The following is a 16971-nucleotide window of genomic DNA, read 5'->3' as shown; positions in this document are numbered from 1 at the left end:
CCAAGTTTGCTGAGTCATGTGCTTCATAAGTAAAGAAGTATAAGGCACAGCCTTTTGATTTCAAAAGCCTAAAAAGTATCTGGAGAGCTTTAACTAGCACACACCAAACTGTAAGGAGCTAGAAGCGGTTTTACATGTGTGTTAGATTCCTTTGGGACTTTGGTGAAACCTTCTCAGAACAACATTTTTAAATACATAAAATAAAATGCATAAAATAAAAAGGAAACTTAGTATATTGAAATAGTTATCAAAAAAATCACCAAGGTCATATACCCCATCTTAAGAACCACTGACACTAGTCTTATTATTCAGCCATTTCTGACTCTTCTTGACCCCATTTGGGGTTTTCTTGTCAAAGATACTGAAGTGGTGTGCCATTCTCATTTCTTTCTCCAGCTCATTTTATAGATGAAGAAAGGAAGGCAACCAGGGTTAAGTGACTTCCCCAGGGTCACACAGCTAGGAAGTATCTAAGGTCAAATTTGAACTCAGCAAGATGAGTTTTCCTGTTTCCAGGCTCAGCACTCTATGCACTGCACCACTAAGCTACCAGACTAGATGCTAGTCCTACATGTCTTTGGATCACACCCAGGCACTAGCACACTGCAATGCATTTATAATAGGTGTTCAAAAATCTTTTTGAATGAACAGGGTGGGTAACAATGATCTCTCTGACCCACCATGCCAAGCGGCTTTCCTCAACCAAGGATATCCAAAAGCAATACTTGGGCTCTTGCTACTAGGGTAGGACCCACAGAGTAGTGAGATCTGAAGCCTGGCAAATGAAAATCTGAGTTTTTTCAGAAATAGCCTAGACATTGGGGAAAGAGCCCTTTTAACTATATTTAGTTATTTGTGTTTGTGTCTTATCCCCAATTAGATTATGAGCTTCATGAAGGTAGGAACTATTCCTTACCTCTTTATCTCCACCTGTGTCTAGTAGTTCTCTGCACACAGTACACACTTAATACATTTTTGTTTAATTAAATGGGGGAAATGCCAAGAGCAGAAGAGAAGCCTTCTACCTAGGGACAGTTAGGTGGCAGAAGTTGGATAGAGCCTAGTCTGGAGTCAGCAACACCTGAATTCAAATCCACCCTCAGACTCTTCCTAGCTGTGTGACCCTGGGCAAGTCACTTACCCTTTGTTTGCCTCAGTTTCCTCAACTAGATAATGAAGTTTGTGAGGTTCACCTAGCTCCCAGGGTTATTGTGAGGATCAAATGAGATGTTTGTAAAGGGCTTGGCACAGTGCCTGGCCCATAAGTGCTTAATAAATGCTTATTCCCTTGTTTCCCCTCACCCACTACAATCTTTCTCCCCCCCCATCCCACCATAAAAAGAGCGCAACAAGCCCACGTCAGGTTGCTGATTCTACCTCCTGTCTTTGGTTGCCTACTCCAGTGCCTCTCCAGAGTCCTAGGAGGAAGGTTATTGCTGTTCCCTCCTCAGACCACGGTGGTGAGCTGCTGCTAACGCCCCCAATAACGGTCAGTGAGCATGGAACTAGGTAGGACATCAGCCCAGGTGCGGGGCACAGATGAGGCTGTAAGGGCGAGGAGGGGGTGGCGCAGAGCGGGGCTAGCGCCCCTACAGGGAATGCTTGGTCTCTGGAGAAGCCAAGCTGGCTCTGAAGAAGGAGAAGAGGGCTGGGCCTGCAAAGGAGAGGAGGAGTAGGCAGGAGAGTACAGGAGAGGAGGGAGGGGCCGCGCAGAGTGAGCCTGCCTGGAAGGACTGGGGCGGCGGAGGCGGTGGCAGTGGCGGCTGCTGTTGCCCGGGCTACGGGAGGGCGCTGTGCGGAGGCTACCGCTTCGAGCAGCAGCTGCCAGAGCCAACCCCCCAGGACCCGCCGTCCCTTCCATCGCCGAGCCCCGCTGCCCCCTAGCCCAGAGCAGCTCAACCTGGCGCCGAGCTGCGTGGGGCTTGACCCTGGCGGGCTTCGGAGGGGAAGGAGGGAGCCAGGCTAGGAGTGCGCTCCGGGAGGGGCCTCCGAGGGACTGTAGAAGGTGAGCTGCCCCGGGATGGGCGCCTCGCTGCTGCCCAGCCTGCCCTGCGCTGTGCTATGTTCGCCCTCAGGCGACTCCACTGTGCAGGGGCCGGAGGAGGGGTTCTGCCTTGCCTGTGAGGGGCTGGAGCTGCCCGATGATCGCCTTGGGTGGGAGCGCATCCAGGGCAGCAGAAGGTGTGAGTGTGGCTGGCTTTGGAGAGACATAGAGCGCGCACTGGATGGTAGAGCGCTTTGGAAAGGGAGGAAGGCCGAGGTATCGCTGGGTCTTTCAGGGAAGGAGGAAAACTGAGGGATTTCAACTCCGGCAAGGGGAGTAAGCACCTATGAGCCAGAGAGAGGAATGGGAAAACTTTATTTATTCTCTTCTGGAAGGGAAGGTTACTTCAACTCTAAAATCATGGGCTTGTCCCAAGGACCTTTTGAATGCTCCAAGATTTGGGTAAGAGACAGAGAAAAGTTGAGAATATTGCCTAGTCTGTTTCCAAACGCGTGGTCTCTGCTGTGTTAGTGGTCACCTCGGAAATAACCCCAAATAACTGCACGCGAGAGCTGCCAGGGTACTTGTTCCTACGGGCATCCAGGATTCAGGACTGCTGAGCTGCTTACTGATTTTAGCAGCTGGAAACAGCCTCGCATATTAACAAGTTTAGTCTCTGCAATTACAGAAAAGAATTGTAGCCGGGGAGGGAGGTAGAAGGGGCTTTCAAAAGCCTCATAAATGTTACATAAACATGCTATCCTTTCTCTTGAAGGTTGACATTTATGAAGGACTTTAATGTTAAAAAAAAATGTGGTAGAAAGAGCTTAACAGATTTGTGGTTGCCCTTTCTTTCCTGTTTAAAGGGGGGAAAGTTTGATCCTCACAACCTGCAAGTCCTTTTACATTTGCCGTTGATGTTCTGTGGAGATAAATATAACATGAGTTAATTATGACTTTGGTAATAAAGGTTTGAATGAGTTGAAATGAGCGGACTGCCTTGATTATGGGACACTTTTTTATCATGTCTGTATTTAACATGTAAGAAATCTTTAATGGGATCACTTTTTTGAATGAACAAAAACGTCAATTTTGTAAACAAAAACCCCGACAGAATACAGTTTTTGTAATTCAGTAGTTCTGTGTAAGTTCACACATCCTCACCTTAGGACAGTGACAGGACACTTAATAAATGTATATTGACTAGCTGAGATGTATTCTTTTTCTTGTAACAGTCTTACTTGATTAAGATTCCACTATATTGACAGCAAATGTTATTGATAAACAGGATGTGCATAAACTGAAGAATTTATTTTACTGTAGTTATTCCATAATCAGATACTTTTTTGCAAGGGACAGATTATTTTGCATTAGGGAAGGATTTCTTCAGCATCTTTTATGTTGTGTAGGTAATTATACACCTTAGGCATTTTTGCTGCTACTTTATTTCTATATGCTTCTCAAGTAGGTGAGGTTTCACACGTCACTTACTGACCAGTTTACAGGTAGAATTTAGATTTGGCAATTGACAGTAATTGAGTCTTACTATCAAAAGCTGTCATCCTTCTCCAGCTTCATCAGTAGCTTGGTGCAAAGAACTAATTTAAAAAAAATGAAATGAATGTATAAGTGGGAGGTATAGATTGGAAAATAATGAGCATGTTATGAGACAGAAAAGGAAAATATTTGGTTGCTTAATGTCATAGTTCATTGTTGAATTAATTCCAGAAAGACACATGTGGTGTGACTTTAATCATTCATCATTAATGCAGAATATGAAACATTACAAGGCCATTCTTGGTATTCTATTCACCTATTTATGCTAAAAAAAATTTTTTTCAGTGACCCAAATTCCATTTTAATGTGAAATTTGTCTTTTTAAACTTGTCTTCAAAGTATTTTTTTCTTAGCCTTGAAGGATAATGTGAAATTATTACTATGTATGCAACAGTGGTCTGTTTCTTATAGCTATTTACTTATCCTTTAGTGAAAATATCTTGTTTACTATTTTGTTTCCATAAAGTACATAATTTGAGTTTATATTATTTTCTTTCCATACTAAGTGCTAGCTGATTTATTGTTAGTATGTTTCTGGATAACCATAGAAGTAATTTATTCTTTTAATTAAAGGGCCATATAGTAGGTTTTATAGAAATTTAAAATTAGTTTTGCACATGAATCTGAATTTTAGAACATAAAAATTTGTCTTTACTTTTTTAACCTGGTACGGTCCCTTTTACAAGGCATTTGCATTAGGACCATGGCTTTCATTTGCCTAGGGCTACATATCTATGAGACTTTAAAAAGAAAGAGATACATACACTTCAGATGCTTATGATCTATAGTTTACATAGACTGTGGAATCTGTAATTGCCACATACTGCCCATACAAGATGAATGTTACTTATCTCAGTTATAATTCTACTTCATGAACTTAGAGCTTACTAAGTAAACTTTTAACCAAAAGTCAAAAGTTCCATTCATACTCACAAATAGATTCAGAGGTAGATTTAGGGTTAAAATAGAATTTGACTCCTTATTTTCAAATTTATTTAAAGGATTGAACCTATACTCCTCATCATCTAATAACAAACAGCTTTTTTAATGTCTGGAAAAACTTAGCTGATTCCAAACCTAATGAACAAATACTGAAAGAAAAAAATTCAAAATTGTAGTAAAAAGTTCATTTAAAAAGTTTCATTTAATGAATTTTAAATAAGTATGCCTACTTAGAATAAGTGTACAATACCAAGTCAGTGAATTGATTGCCCCTTGATTCCACAAGACAATTATAGGATCATAAACTTAGAGCTGGAAAGAATTTTAGAGGTCATTTTGTCCAAATCCTTTTTACAGGTGGGGAAACTGAGGGCCAGAAAAAGGAAGCGAAATGCCCATAGTTGTTGTTGTTGTTCAGTTGTGTCTGACTCCTTGTGACCCTATTTGGGGTTTTCTTGGCAAAGATATTGGAGTGGTTTGCCATTTCCTTCTCCAGCTCATTTTACAGATGAGGAAACTGAGGCAAACAGAGTTCAATGACCTGCCCAGGATCACACAGATAGGAAGTATCTGAGGCCAGATTGGAACTCAGGAAGATGAGTCTTTCTGACTCCAGGCTGGGCATTCTATCCACTATGCTGCCCAAATATCCCAAGGTTACACAGGCAGTAAGTGACAGAAAGGAAGCTGGACTGTGATTCCAAATCCAGCCATTTTCCCACTGCATTGGCCTGCATTATAAAACCAGTTGAGAAAAGTTTGCCCAATGGCAATTTATTATTAAATAGTTAGAGACTTAAAAATAAACTTCAAAGCTGAAGACAAAAATCAAAAGCAGGCAGTTTATTCGATGTATTTTTTTCCCATGACAGTTCATTCACAGCTTGTTTTCTTTTGGGAGATTCTGACAGTAAAAATTAGGATAATTGAATGTAATCGTATTATGTTCTGTGAGCCTTAAAGGTATGCCTGTGGGTCTATATAGCCTTTTAAAAAGATTTCTTCTAGGAAGGTAGAAAATTGGGAAAGAATTTTTACAACAAGTCTTTCTGATAAAGGCCTCATTTCTAAAATATATAGAGAATTAAGACAAATTTATAAGAACACAAGCCATTCCCCAATTGATAAATGGTCAAAGGACATGAACAGGCAGTTCTCAGATGAAGAAATTAAAGCCATGTATAGTCATATGAAAAAATGCTCTAAATCATTATTGATTAGAGAAATGCAAATCAAAACAACTCTGAGGTACCACATCACACCTATCAGATTGGCCAACATGACAAAACAGGAAAATGATAAATGTCGGAGAGGATGTGGGAAAATTGGAACGCTAATACATTGTTGGTGGAGTTGTGAACTGATCCAACCATTTTAGAGAACAATTTGGAACTATGCCCAAAGGGCTACAAAAATGTGCATACCCTTTGATCCAGCAATAGCACTTCTAGGGCTATATCCCAAAGAGATCAAACAAATGGGAAAAGGACCCACATGTACAAAAATATTCATAGCAGCTCTTTTTGTGGTGGCAAAGAATTGGAAATTGAGAGGATGCCCATCAATTGGGGAATGGCTGAGCAACTTGTGGTATATGAATGTAATGGAATACTATTGTGCTATAAGAAATGATGAACAGGCTGACTTCAGAAAAACCTGGAAGACTATATGGTCTGATGCTGAGTGAAGTGAGCAGAACCAGAGGACTTTGTATACAATAGCAGCCACAGTTATGCAATGACTAAGAATGTTAAACTGAACCCTTCTCAGCATTATGAGGATCTAAGACATCTCCAGAGGCCTCGGGATGGAAAATGCTGTCCACATCCAAAGAAAGAACTATGGAAGTCAAATCTCACTTAATTTTACCTTAAGTTGAATTTTGTTTCATCTTTCTGATGGTTCCTCCTATTGGTTTTAATTTTTACTTACAACTTCACTAATGTGAAAATATGTTTAATGGGTATGTAAATGTAAAGCGTATGTCAGATTGTGCACCATCTTGGGGAGGGTGGGGGGGGAGAAAAAGGGAGAAAAATTTTCAACTCTAAATTCTGGTCCTCCAGATTTTTTGTTAATTACATAATAAATAATGAAGAGGGGAGAAAAATAAATGTGATGTATTTAGAAGAAACCACAGAAATCACGAGTGACCGGGGATCATACCATCGCCAGAGGGGCAGAATGTACTGTACTTGCCCTTAGCAAGAGCCATATTCAATGGCCAGTGTATAGTTATATACAGCTCAGTCTGGGCAAAAATCATACAGAGTTCAGTCTGGGCAAAAGCCAGTTCAATTCTACCTTGCCATTTCCTTGAACTAAAAATAATAAATGTAAACTCTAAAGGATTTAAAATAGACCAAGAGCACTGTCCCAGAAAACAACGTTAATATTGATTAAACAGTACACAGTACACAAAGGTGATCAAAATAAACAACTAGAGAAAAAAAAAAGATTTCTTCTACCTGAGTTAAAAAGCCCCAGCACTTATATGAAACAAAGTGGCATGAACACTCATCAGTCTGAGTGAGTATTCTTAAAGGGTTCCTCAATCAACTTGTCTAGGTATTAAAGGAATGGTGAGTATTTAGCCTGGAGAAAAGAAGGCTGCAGTGGGTTATGAAAGAAGGTATTGTCATCTCCTCAGGATATATTTTAAAAGAATAGTTTAGACAGCAATATTTGGAGGATGCAGGAGTAAGATTTCCTCCAAAAGAAGGGAAATGTGGTTTTTTAAAGCCCCTTTCACATTCAAATTGATATTTTTGTTCTGAATTTAGGATGCATAGGTCTATCTACAAGGCAGGTTCATAAATTTTTATGATATTTTAGTGACCACATCGTCATTGGGCAACAATTTTGAAAGCATCAGTATGTCTTATAATGTAAAAATGATATCCACCCATTGACCTGTGAAACTCATTCACCATTTGGGGATAGGGTTATAGGGAGGAGAGTCTAGACTTAAAAAACCTTGTACTGATTTGATTTTTTTTTCCAAATTGGCATGATTTTCAGAGCTTGACATTCGGTCTTAACGTTTTTGAACTTTGGGTGTTTGAAGATATTGCATTTGGCAGCAGAAAATTTTAAAGCTTGTAGAAAATATTTCATGATTGCAAAAAAGAAAATCATTTCCATCTCTAGGCCAACATCAATATGTGTAATACAGCACACCTCTATAAGAGTTCCTAGGCTGCACACAGATTTGCCAGTTACACAATGCCACAAGGAAATTTTTATAGCTGAATAGAGTGAAATTGAAAGCTAAAATATGAGAGTATAGACCATAGGAGATGCTGGTGGTTGTAATCCCTCCTGAAGATAGAAGTACTCTATATTTATGATTCATTTTGCATCATTTGACGTTCAAGACTGACATTTGTTTTTAATCCATTTATGATTACAGTCTAGGTATTAAAATACTAAAGTCTGCATTTATAGCACTGGCTTTACCTCAGCCCCGGTTTTTATAAATTGTGAGCATGCCAATTTACATTAAAGTTGATTTAAAAAAATATTTCAGGTTATTGCATATTGGAAAAAATGTAAAGGATGAATATGGCTTCATTATATAAAGTTAATATATGATTATTACATGAAAACGGTTACTTCTAACATGGGCTGCATCTAGTGGCTAATAAATCAAGTGGTTTTCATAGAAAGGATGGAAAATAAAACAAGTAAATGACTTGTTCTGAAAATTATCCAGGCTATTTGAAATACTCGTTTAAGATGTACATTTTGGGTCTTTGGCAAGATTATATATACAGCTCATTTTTGGAAATATGGAATCAAAGGAATATGAGGGAAAGAGTGCTGTCAAAATTTAAAAAAAAAAAACTTAAATGTTAAGCATCAAGACCCTTGCTCTCTTTTGAATAGTTTAGCTCTTCACACCTGAATTGGGAATCAGACAATAAACATGTATTAAGTCCCTTTACCATATCTTGGGTGGCTACCAGGGCTTTAAGGTATTTATATGTTTAGATAAGGGACTTGGAGATGAACCTTTTTAAAAATGTCTTGGGCTTTTCCCATTTAGAAGCTATGGAAATGGGAAATAGATACAATATCAACCCCACTTATCAAGATAGGCAGCCTGGATGACTTATTTAATAGGTATTTAACAGGTGGCACAATGCAGACAAATTCCAAAAGGCAGGAAGACCTGAGTTCAAATCCTGCTTCAGAAGCATTCCAACTCTGTTTGTTGTTGATGAATTGTTTCAGTTGTGTCCAACTCTTCCTGACTCCATTTGATATTTTCTTGGCCGAGATATTAGAGTGGTTGGCCATTTCCTTTTCCAGCTCATTTTACAGATGAGGAAACTGAGGCAAACAGGGTTAAGTGACTTGCCTAAGGTCACACAGCTAGTAAGTGTCTGAGGCCACATTTGAATTCAGAAAGATGTTTCCCTAACTCCAGGCCTATCCACTGTGCCAACTAGCTGACCTATGATCCTGGGTAAATGATTCGAGTATTTAAGGTCGTAAAAAACCCCTGAGTCTTAAACTCTCTGTCCACCTCAGTTTCCTTATTTGAAAATGAGCATAGTAATAGCAACCACCTCCCAAGGTTGTTGTGAGGATTGAATAAGATAATATATGTAAAGTACCACATAAACGATAGTTGTTAGTATGATTATATTCTGGCTTATGTAAATCAAGTCTTCTATTTACTCTCAATGGGTCTCTTTTTGATGTGGTTGCTTAGTACAATAGCAGACAAGTACATAGCAACAGCAACAAAGCATTTGTCAGAAGGATCTGCTTCAGGAAGGAAAAGGTTTTTCCAGTGACCAGCTGTATTCACTGCTGCTTCTGTTCCTCAGTCATAAATTAGAATAATAAATGCACAGGGTTTCAAGGAATTGCAGCATGTGTGACACCTACCAGTCATTGCCACATCCAGTCCCACCTGCCCATGTTCCTTGAATACAATTGACTTGTTAAGATGAGCCCACCCACTTTCCCTCATATGAATCATACTGGTTGCACACAAAGGTTATTATTGTTGTTGAATCATTTGTCTTGTCTTACTCTTTGTGACACCTTTTAGGGGTTTTCTTGGCAAGGATACTGGAGTGGTTTGCTATTTCCTTCTCCAGTCCATTTTACAGATGAGGAAACTGAGGGAAACAAGGTTAAATAACTTGCCCAGGGTCATACAGCTAGTGTCTGAGGCAGGATTTGCACTCAAGAAGATGAGTCTTGCTGATTCCAAACTCAGTACTCTATCCACTGTGCCACCTAGCAAAGGCTATGACCCTCCTTAACCCCCAAAAGAATCTAAACGGATGGTCAGGCATCATATAGGATGAATACGTATTAGCGAGGTACACCCACACAGCTGCATTTCTAACCAGCTGCCCAATTCCACATAATCACAATCATTCTTGAGCCTGACATTCTTCATAACTTCACATTTGATGTCATCAACTGAACAGTATAAAAAATTATTTTTAAAAGTTTTTGAGAAAGAGATGTCTAGCAGCTAAATGCCATTTCAGTAATTGAAATGTAATTTTTTGCTTCATTTTTAACTTTCGATATTATTACTTTAAATGCTTGACTTTTTTGCCCAGTTTTCCCCCTGTTTTAAATGCCAAAGAAATTCATACGGCATTTCTTTTTATTCCAGGAAATTCAAGTTCACACTCCTGACACTTCATCATAGCTGAATTACTTGCAAAATGTCCCTTGATTTTGGACTATCTTATGAAAACTCAATTACTCCTTTTATGTACATGCATTTGTTAAAATGCCCCTTTAATAAACCTATCTCATCCAAGGAAGGACAGTATAGAAACTCCAATCCAATCCCTTCATTTTATAAATATGAGGAAACTGAGAAACAAGGAAGTAGAGTGACTCATCTAAGCTCCCAAAGTCAGTTAAGTGGCAGAGCCCCACTTCATCCCATGTCCTTTCACCAAAATTCATTCTTAGAGTCTTTAGGTGAGCACATCACCTTTGAGATTCTGTTCTGCTTCCTACACCTTTGGGAGTAGAAATTATTTGGTTGCCTGCCAAATGGTGCTAATAATGATAATACCTTACATTTGCAGAGCACTTTACAATTTTCAGAATACTTTCACACGAATTATCTCTATTGATCCTCACTACAATCTAGTGAATTTAGGGATGATAAGTAGGACTGTCTCCCTTCTACTTAAAGGAGAGGAACTGAGGTATAGAGATGCTAAGTGATTTACCCAGGGTCACACAGTGAGTAGTATAGCTAGTAAAAGGATCAGAGAACAATAGGATAGGCTTGTTTTTGTTTTTGTTTTTCCCATTGCTATTACTGGAAAGATTTTCTTTCTTGGAAGAAATGCCTAACCCCTTAAAATGTCGAACATGAGACAGCTAGTTTTGAATTCTTCATTCAACTCTCTATTTTGGTCCAGTTTGGCTTGTGTTAATGAAATAAGAGAGGATGTCTCTTATGAGACTGGTATTTAAAAATTATTTTGTCTTGTTAAAGAAAAATCTCATCTAAAATAAGGCATCATCTGTGGATCCATGTAGTCTATCATTTCATTGAGTGAGAAATGTGTGTGTGTGTGTGTGTGTGTGTGTGTGTGTGTGTGTGTGTTTTGTTACCCCCATCAGCTTTCAAGGACTGAAGGGCCAAAGTCAGGTTTTTTTAACTGGATATAAATGCTCATGATTGTTAGTATTTAATTTTTTCTCCCACTGATGTTATCTTTCAACTAACTCCCCACAGAACTCAGTGTACTCTACACAAAGTGGATGCTCAAGTAATCAATTCTTTTCTCTCATTCTATGAAACTCAGCCCTTTGATGTTAGGACCTTTATATACAAATTTAAGATTTTTATTTGTAAAAGAATTTTCAAAATTAGAATGACAAATATTTTTTAATCGTTAAAAATCCATTATTTCATTAACTGTTGTTGGTACATTTTAATAATGTTGGGTTAGTGGAAGGAGTCAGAGGCCCTGAGTTCAAATCTCTGGATCTGCTACCTTACTTGTGTGACCTTGGACAAGTCAACCTCATTGGGCCTCAGTTTAGACCTCCAAGGTCCCTTTCATCTCTAAGTCTATAATCCTGTTATCCTGCATTCTAAAGAAATGTAAATAATCATGTAGGAGAGCTGTAAGGCATTGTGATTTAGTTTTGTTTGTATATTTGTATACCTGTGCATTCACAATTTAAGGGAGCTAGGTGATTAAGCAATCATTGCATTAATTTAAGTTATATAGATTTAAGTGCTGGATGCAAAAGATATAAAGGCTGGATGCCGATACATTTCTGTACACAATTACTAAAAGCCTCTTATGTGAAGCACTAGATTATTTTAAATAAATTTATCTCAACTTCTGATCAAAAAATTCCTGTCAACTAAGTAATCTCCCAATGGTTTTCCCACTCTATTTGACTTGTTTTTCCCCCACTTTTTTTCCAATTACATGTAAAGATAGTTTTCACATTCACTTTTATAAGATTTTGAGTTCCAAATTTTTCTCCCTCCCTCTCTAATATAGGTTATACATGTACATCTATTTCACTTGTTAAGACAGCCAATTTGATTTTGCCTTTTTCTCTGAATTTGTGCTGCCTTGTTGGTGTCCCTCTGGCTAACTAAACACTGCTAAAAGATTGGGTTTTCTTTATATGGGGGTGTAACTTGCTTTGTTTGGGGAGGGAGAGGACTAGAGAGGATGTTTTGCTTAAGGTAGTTGGAAGGAGACTGTGGACTTTATTGTTTTTTTGGAACACACAAGACCATCTTTTCTGGATGTATTTGTTTTAAAAGCCTCTGCTTCAAAGAAACCCTGGACTTTCTCAACTTACTTTTCAATAATGCAACTGGATGGACACCCTAGGAGCTACCCATTAAACAGTTACTTTTTTCTTTGGGAGATCTCTTCTTCCTTTGCCACTGTGTAGATGTGAAGAAAATGGCTTAATTGGCTTTTTAAATTATAATCTAAGCCTTCTAGGACAGAGAAAAAAATCCTTCATTCTTTTTTAAAATTTGATTGAGTTTTCTTTTCCTGAATTACCCAGATCAATCTCTCAACTTCAAGTTGTCTGTGGGAACACTCAGTTTACCATTTTTAAAAATGGCTTAATGATTTAACCTTCTGTGTCCCTTTATTTCTGCATCTGTAAAATAAAAAGGTTGAGTTGATCATCTCTCAGGTTCTCCTTCTAGCTCCAAATCCAATTATCCTATGATTCTTATTTTCCCTTAATTTCCATTATACTTAATTCACATACTTCTTGTGTGCATCAGATTTCACGAATGCCAAATATACAGATTTACCTCATTGACTGTTGTGTCCAAATGGACAAGTCAAACAAGTTGTTTGACTGTCTTTTTTTCACTAGTGAATTGACTGGTTGTTTGACTCCACTGACTTCATTAACTGATTGTTCTGACATCCCAGAGGCACAGCCTAAGTTCATCCTTGCATGGGGAATGAATTGCCTTTGAAGTCAGTAGTAGTTTTCATTGTTCTTGTTTGAGCTGTGATTGTCTACTGAGTGCACTATACTCAACTCAATAGTGATTTCAAATGGAAAATGGAAAAGGAAGGAGGTTAAAGCCAGTTAGAGTTTTAAATAAAATTTGTTGGTGGATTAAAGCCTTACTTTTTCACTCCTGTGTTTTAAAAATTAACTTTGGTCATTTGTCCAGGTTGATTTTTTTAAATGATCCCTTTTAAATAATGAGTAACAATCATGTAAGTACATTGTTGGATTTCAAATGGCAATTCAAAGTAAATCCATTCATGTTTAAAATTTTAAATGTATTTTCTTTATTTTCTTTGATTTTAGTTTTCACATTGGGAATATAATTCATCAAAGGAGATGGAACCTAAAAGATCGCCAAAAGAACTATTATTCACGATAGCATTTTTACTAGCACATTTGGTAAGTAAATCCTTCTCATTCTACTTTTTCATTTGAATGCAAGGAAAGAAATATAAATAATAGAATGTGGTCTAGAGTGTTTCTATAATTGTCTCAGACTCCTTTGTCTTTCTTTCAAATATTTTTTAAACTTCCGTACTACATATTAATGAATCAGAAATGGACAGAAATGTCCAATCTTGACTTTGGAAGGCATTATTTAAATTCTTTTCTTTGAAACATAGAGGAAATCAAATAAAAGGAGTAACAACATTTCTAGCCCCATGACAATGATAAATTATCTTGTGGCTCATAGAAATGTGCCATACTCAGCACGAGTCAGACCCTTCCTGACTAGAGTATTATTTCCAGTTCCGGACTGCATGGCTTATAAGGTTTGTGGAAAACTTGGAAAAGGTTCAAAGGAGAACTATTAAGATGATTAAAAGTGTTGGAAAATGGGCCCTATGAGGGAAGTTAAAAGGAACTGAAATTTATTTCATCTGGAGACATAATAAAGCAAAGCTTAATAATGATCTTTGAATATATGAAGGGTTATTATGCAGAGGATAGCAACTGTTCTCCATGGAGAACAGAGTATGAAGAAAGGGTGTTAGGCTACAATGAGAAATTCAGGTAGACGTATGGAAAATTTGCTTAAAGCTGTAAGTGTAAGCAGTTAAAAAGGGAGGCTGTGTGGAATTGTTCTTTCTGGATATCTTTGAGACATAGCCTTTTTCATCTAAGTTTAGATGTTTCTATCTCACTCTGGATTTTGACAGAATCAAAGCCCATCTGTTACAGGACCAGAGATTGAGAGAGAAGGTGAAGGTGATCTTGGCCAACCAGCTTATTTTTCAGATGAGAAAACTGAGGCCTGGAGGGTGATTTGCCCAAGATTTACAGAGGTTTTAAGTAGTAGAGTCAGGAGATGAACTCAGGTCACATGACTTCCAATCCAGTGGTGTTCCCACCCTGCCATGAGGGCTCTGCCTAAAAGCATTTATTAAGAGCCTTTCTCTACATAGCATTGTAGTAAGGCATTGTACCAAACCAGTCCACAGAGACAGCTCTTGCCATCTTCAAATTTCCCTGATTCTGTGTTAAAGAGAAAAATACATTTAAAAAAATGTTCTCTATATTAAATATAATTTGGCTTATTGGGGAGGAGGGGGTTAGAGAAGGAATATAAAAATTTAAAAATAATTATTGACTTTGCGGGAATGATTAATGTAAGTTCATTCATATCATAACTGAGTATTCTGTTGTCCTGGTTTTCTCTGAGTCCTTCAAATTTGGCTTAAATAATTTTTGATCATACACATTTAGAGCTAACAGAGACCTCTTTTGGAAAATGGCATAGAAACCTCATTGCCTTGACTGAAAGTTTCTTAATTTAAGACTTCCCCTCCCCAAACATATTGTTTACCTCAATAAAATGTTAAGAGGACTCAATAATAAGAATATAATTTCATATTTATGTAATATCTTCTGAAGAACTCAAAATATTTCAAAACCAATAATTTTTCTGCCAACTAGAACAGACAGGAGTAGTGGACAGTGCTGGAGTTGGAGTCAGAAAGACCTGAGCTCTTAATCTTGTCTCAGACACTTACTAGCTGTGGGACCCTGGGCAAGTCACTTAACCTTTTCTTAACCTCAGTTTCCTCACCTTTGGAAAGAGCATATTAATCACACCTACATCAAAGGGTTATTGTGAGATTTAAATGAGATTATATGGATAAAGCACTTTGCAAACTTTAAAACACTTTACAAATTTCAATTTTTTAATCCAGTAATTCTCAGAAATTATTTTCCAAAGCCTGTACCCAAATCAATAAGAGCAAGCATGTATTGTTCTTTCATGGGTTCTCAGTAAAATCTACACTTTGTACACTCAGAAAGGACTGAATTTGTTCCTGCAAAACTAATGGCAGTCACATTGAATCGACTTGGAAATTTCTAATGAGTCATTGCAAAATCCTGTGTAACTGGCCATCCAGATTCATTATATTTGCAAATGTATCCTCTTATTTGCAGATCAGAGAATAGACTGGTGTTAACTTGGAAGTTTACTAAGCAGAAGAATGCTGAAAACCCAGAGCCCGAGAAGAATAGCCCTCTCTGCATGCCCTTTCCTTTCCTAGACATTTCCTAGGCTCCAGACATTCTCCTCAGGCTACAGCAAGAGCCCTTAAGGGCATAATATATCACTTTTCACTCACATTGTCAGAAAATTGTCTCGGGGAAAGAAGCAATTCTGCCCTGGAGTTGAACAAACTTGGCTCCTAGGAGAGAAAATTTTCCTTCCTCTGTATTAAGGAGAAAGAATGGTGCTTCAAGTATCCTGAAGAATTAGGCTCATTGACTTTCAGCCCATCCTAAATTGGCCTCTTTTCAAAAAGTGAAAATGAGCTTTATTTCTTTCTCAATTAGCATTTCTGGGTGTGACAGTAGTTATTTCAGACAGCTTTATTAGAACAATACCTTGAATTTTTTTTTCAACTTTCTGTTCCAAAGAGCTCATTTTCACTTTGAATTTTGTGTGTATTTTTTTTTCTTTTAGCCACATAAAATAATGTCTGAAACAGGAGACTGCAGACAACAAGAATTTAGGGATCGCTCAGGAAACTGTATCCCTTGCAAACAATGTGGCCCAGGAATGGAGCTGTCTAAGGTACATCTATTAGATATATGATAGAATGATAGTTAAATGTTTTTTACTGTTGGGCAGTTTTCTTTCCCCAAAATGCAAATCTTCTGGAAATTTGTATTAATGTTATAATTTTATCCTGCTTCACAGTCTTTAAGAATAGTAATTATTTATTTGCAATCTGTGTGCATTAAACATATACAAGATATGAGTTTTAGTGGAAAAATTTTTTTAGTTCAATTTTCATTGAAAAATAGGCTCTTCCATCAAACAAAAGTTATAAGTATAAGAGACTACAAAGTAATGTTTTTAGGTAACATCATCTAATTGATATGCTATAAAACACAACCTTTAAAATAAACTCAAAATAAATAAAGATAAATATTGACATGTATTCAGTGACATAATTGTCAGCTTTTTCCTGGGGTGAATATTTTTGATGGTAGTAGAGATGAGAAATAAATATGTTCTACCTCGAGTGAGCTACAGGGTTCAACAATGAGCTACACATAGTAAATGATTATTATATTAGTGGAATTGAAGAAGTCCTTCAGGACTACTTCCCATCCAAACTGGATGGGGGTAAACATCTTTTTATTTAAAAAAAAAAGTCAACTGAACTCACCCAAGCTGTCTTATAGTATCATTTAAAATAAAAATATTTGCTGTCATTATTTTTATTAAAATTGAGTCTAAAGCATTTTTTAAATGAGACTTTTTGAAAATTTGGAAATGCAACAATACTTAGGGAAAATCTATACCAGTGAAGAATTTTGGTTCTCTGTTCTCCTGGATGCATCTTAAGAAAGGTAGGGCCTGGTTTCTTTTCTTTGACACTTTGGGAGTCTGACTTGGTAGTTGGGGAGCTTTTAAGTCATTGATGTATCTCCTTCAGCGGTAGAAAGCATCAAAGTCTTCTTGTTCAAAAAGGCAGAAACAA

General features: G+C 37.5%; 1 protein-coding gene across 2 annotated transcripts in view; it reads left to right on the top strand.

Moving 5' to 3' along the window:
* TNFRSF19 (TNF receptor superfamily member 19) overlaps positions 1-16971 on the top strand; it is a 91582-nt gene that overhangs the window by 10120 nt on the left and 64491 nt on the right. Inside the window, exons 1-3 of one of the 2 annotated variants that reach the window (XM_020997202.2) lie at positions 1725-2005; positions 13304-13399; positions 15945-16055. In XM_020997202.2, the coding sequence (XP_020852861.1) occupies positions 13337-13399; positions 15945-16055 (174 nt within the window). In that variant the 5' untranslated portion in view covers positions 1725-2005; positions 13304-13336. Of the gene's footprint in view, positions 1-1724; positions 2006-13303; positions 13400-15944; positions 16056-16971 lie in introns of those variants that run through there. The other variant, XM_020997201.2, reaches the window with a different exon arrangement.

This window comes from Phascolarctos cinereus, unplaced genomic scaffold (assembly GCF_003287225.1).
Source record: "Phascolarctos cinereus isolate Bilbo 61053 unplaced genomic scaffold, phaCin_HiC Scaffold_726;HRSCAF=1367, whole genome shotgun sequence".
Lineage (NCBI taxonomy): Eukaryota > Metazoa > Chordata > Mammalia > Diprotodontia > Phascolarctidae > Phascolarctos > Phascolarctos cinereus.
The sequence above is the reverse complement of the archived record's forward strand: the minus strand, read 5'-3'. Positions and strand labels throughout refer to the sequence as shown.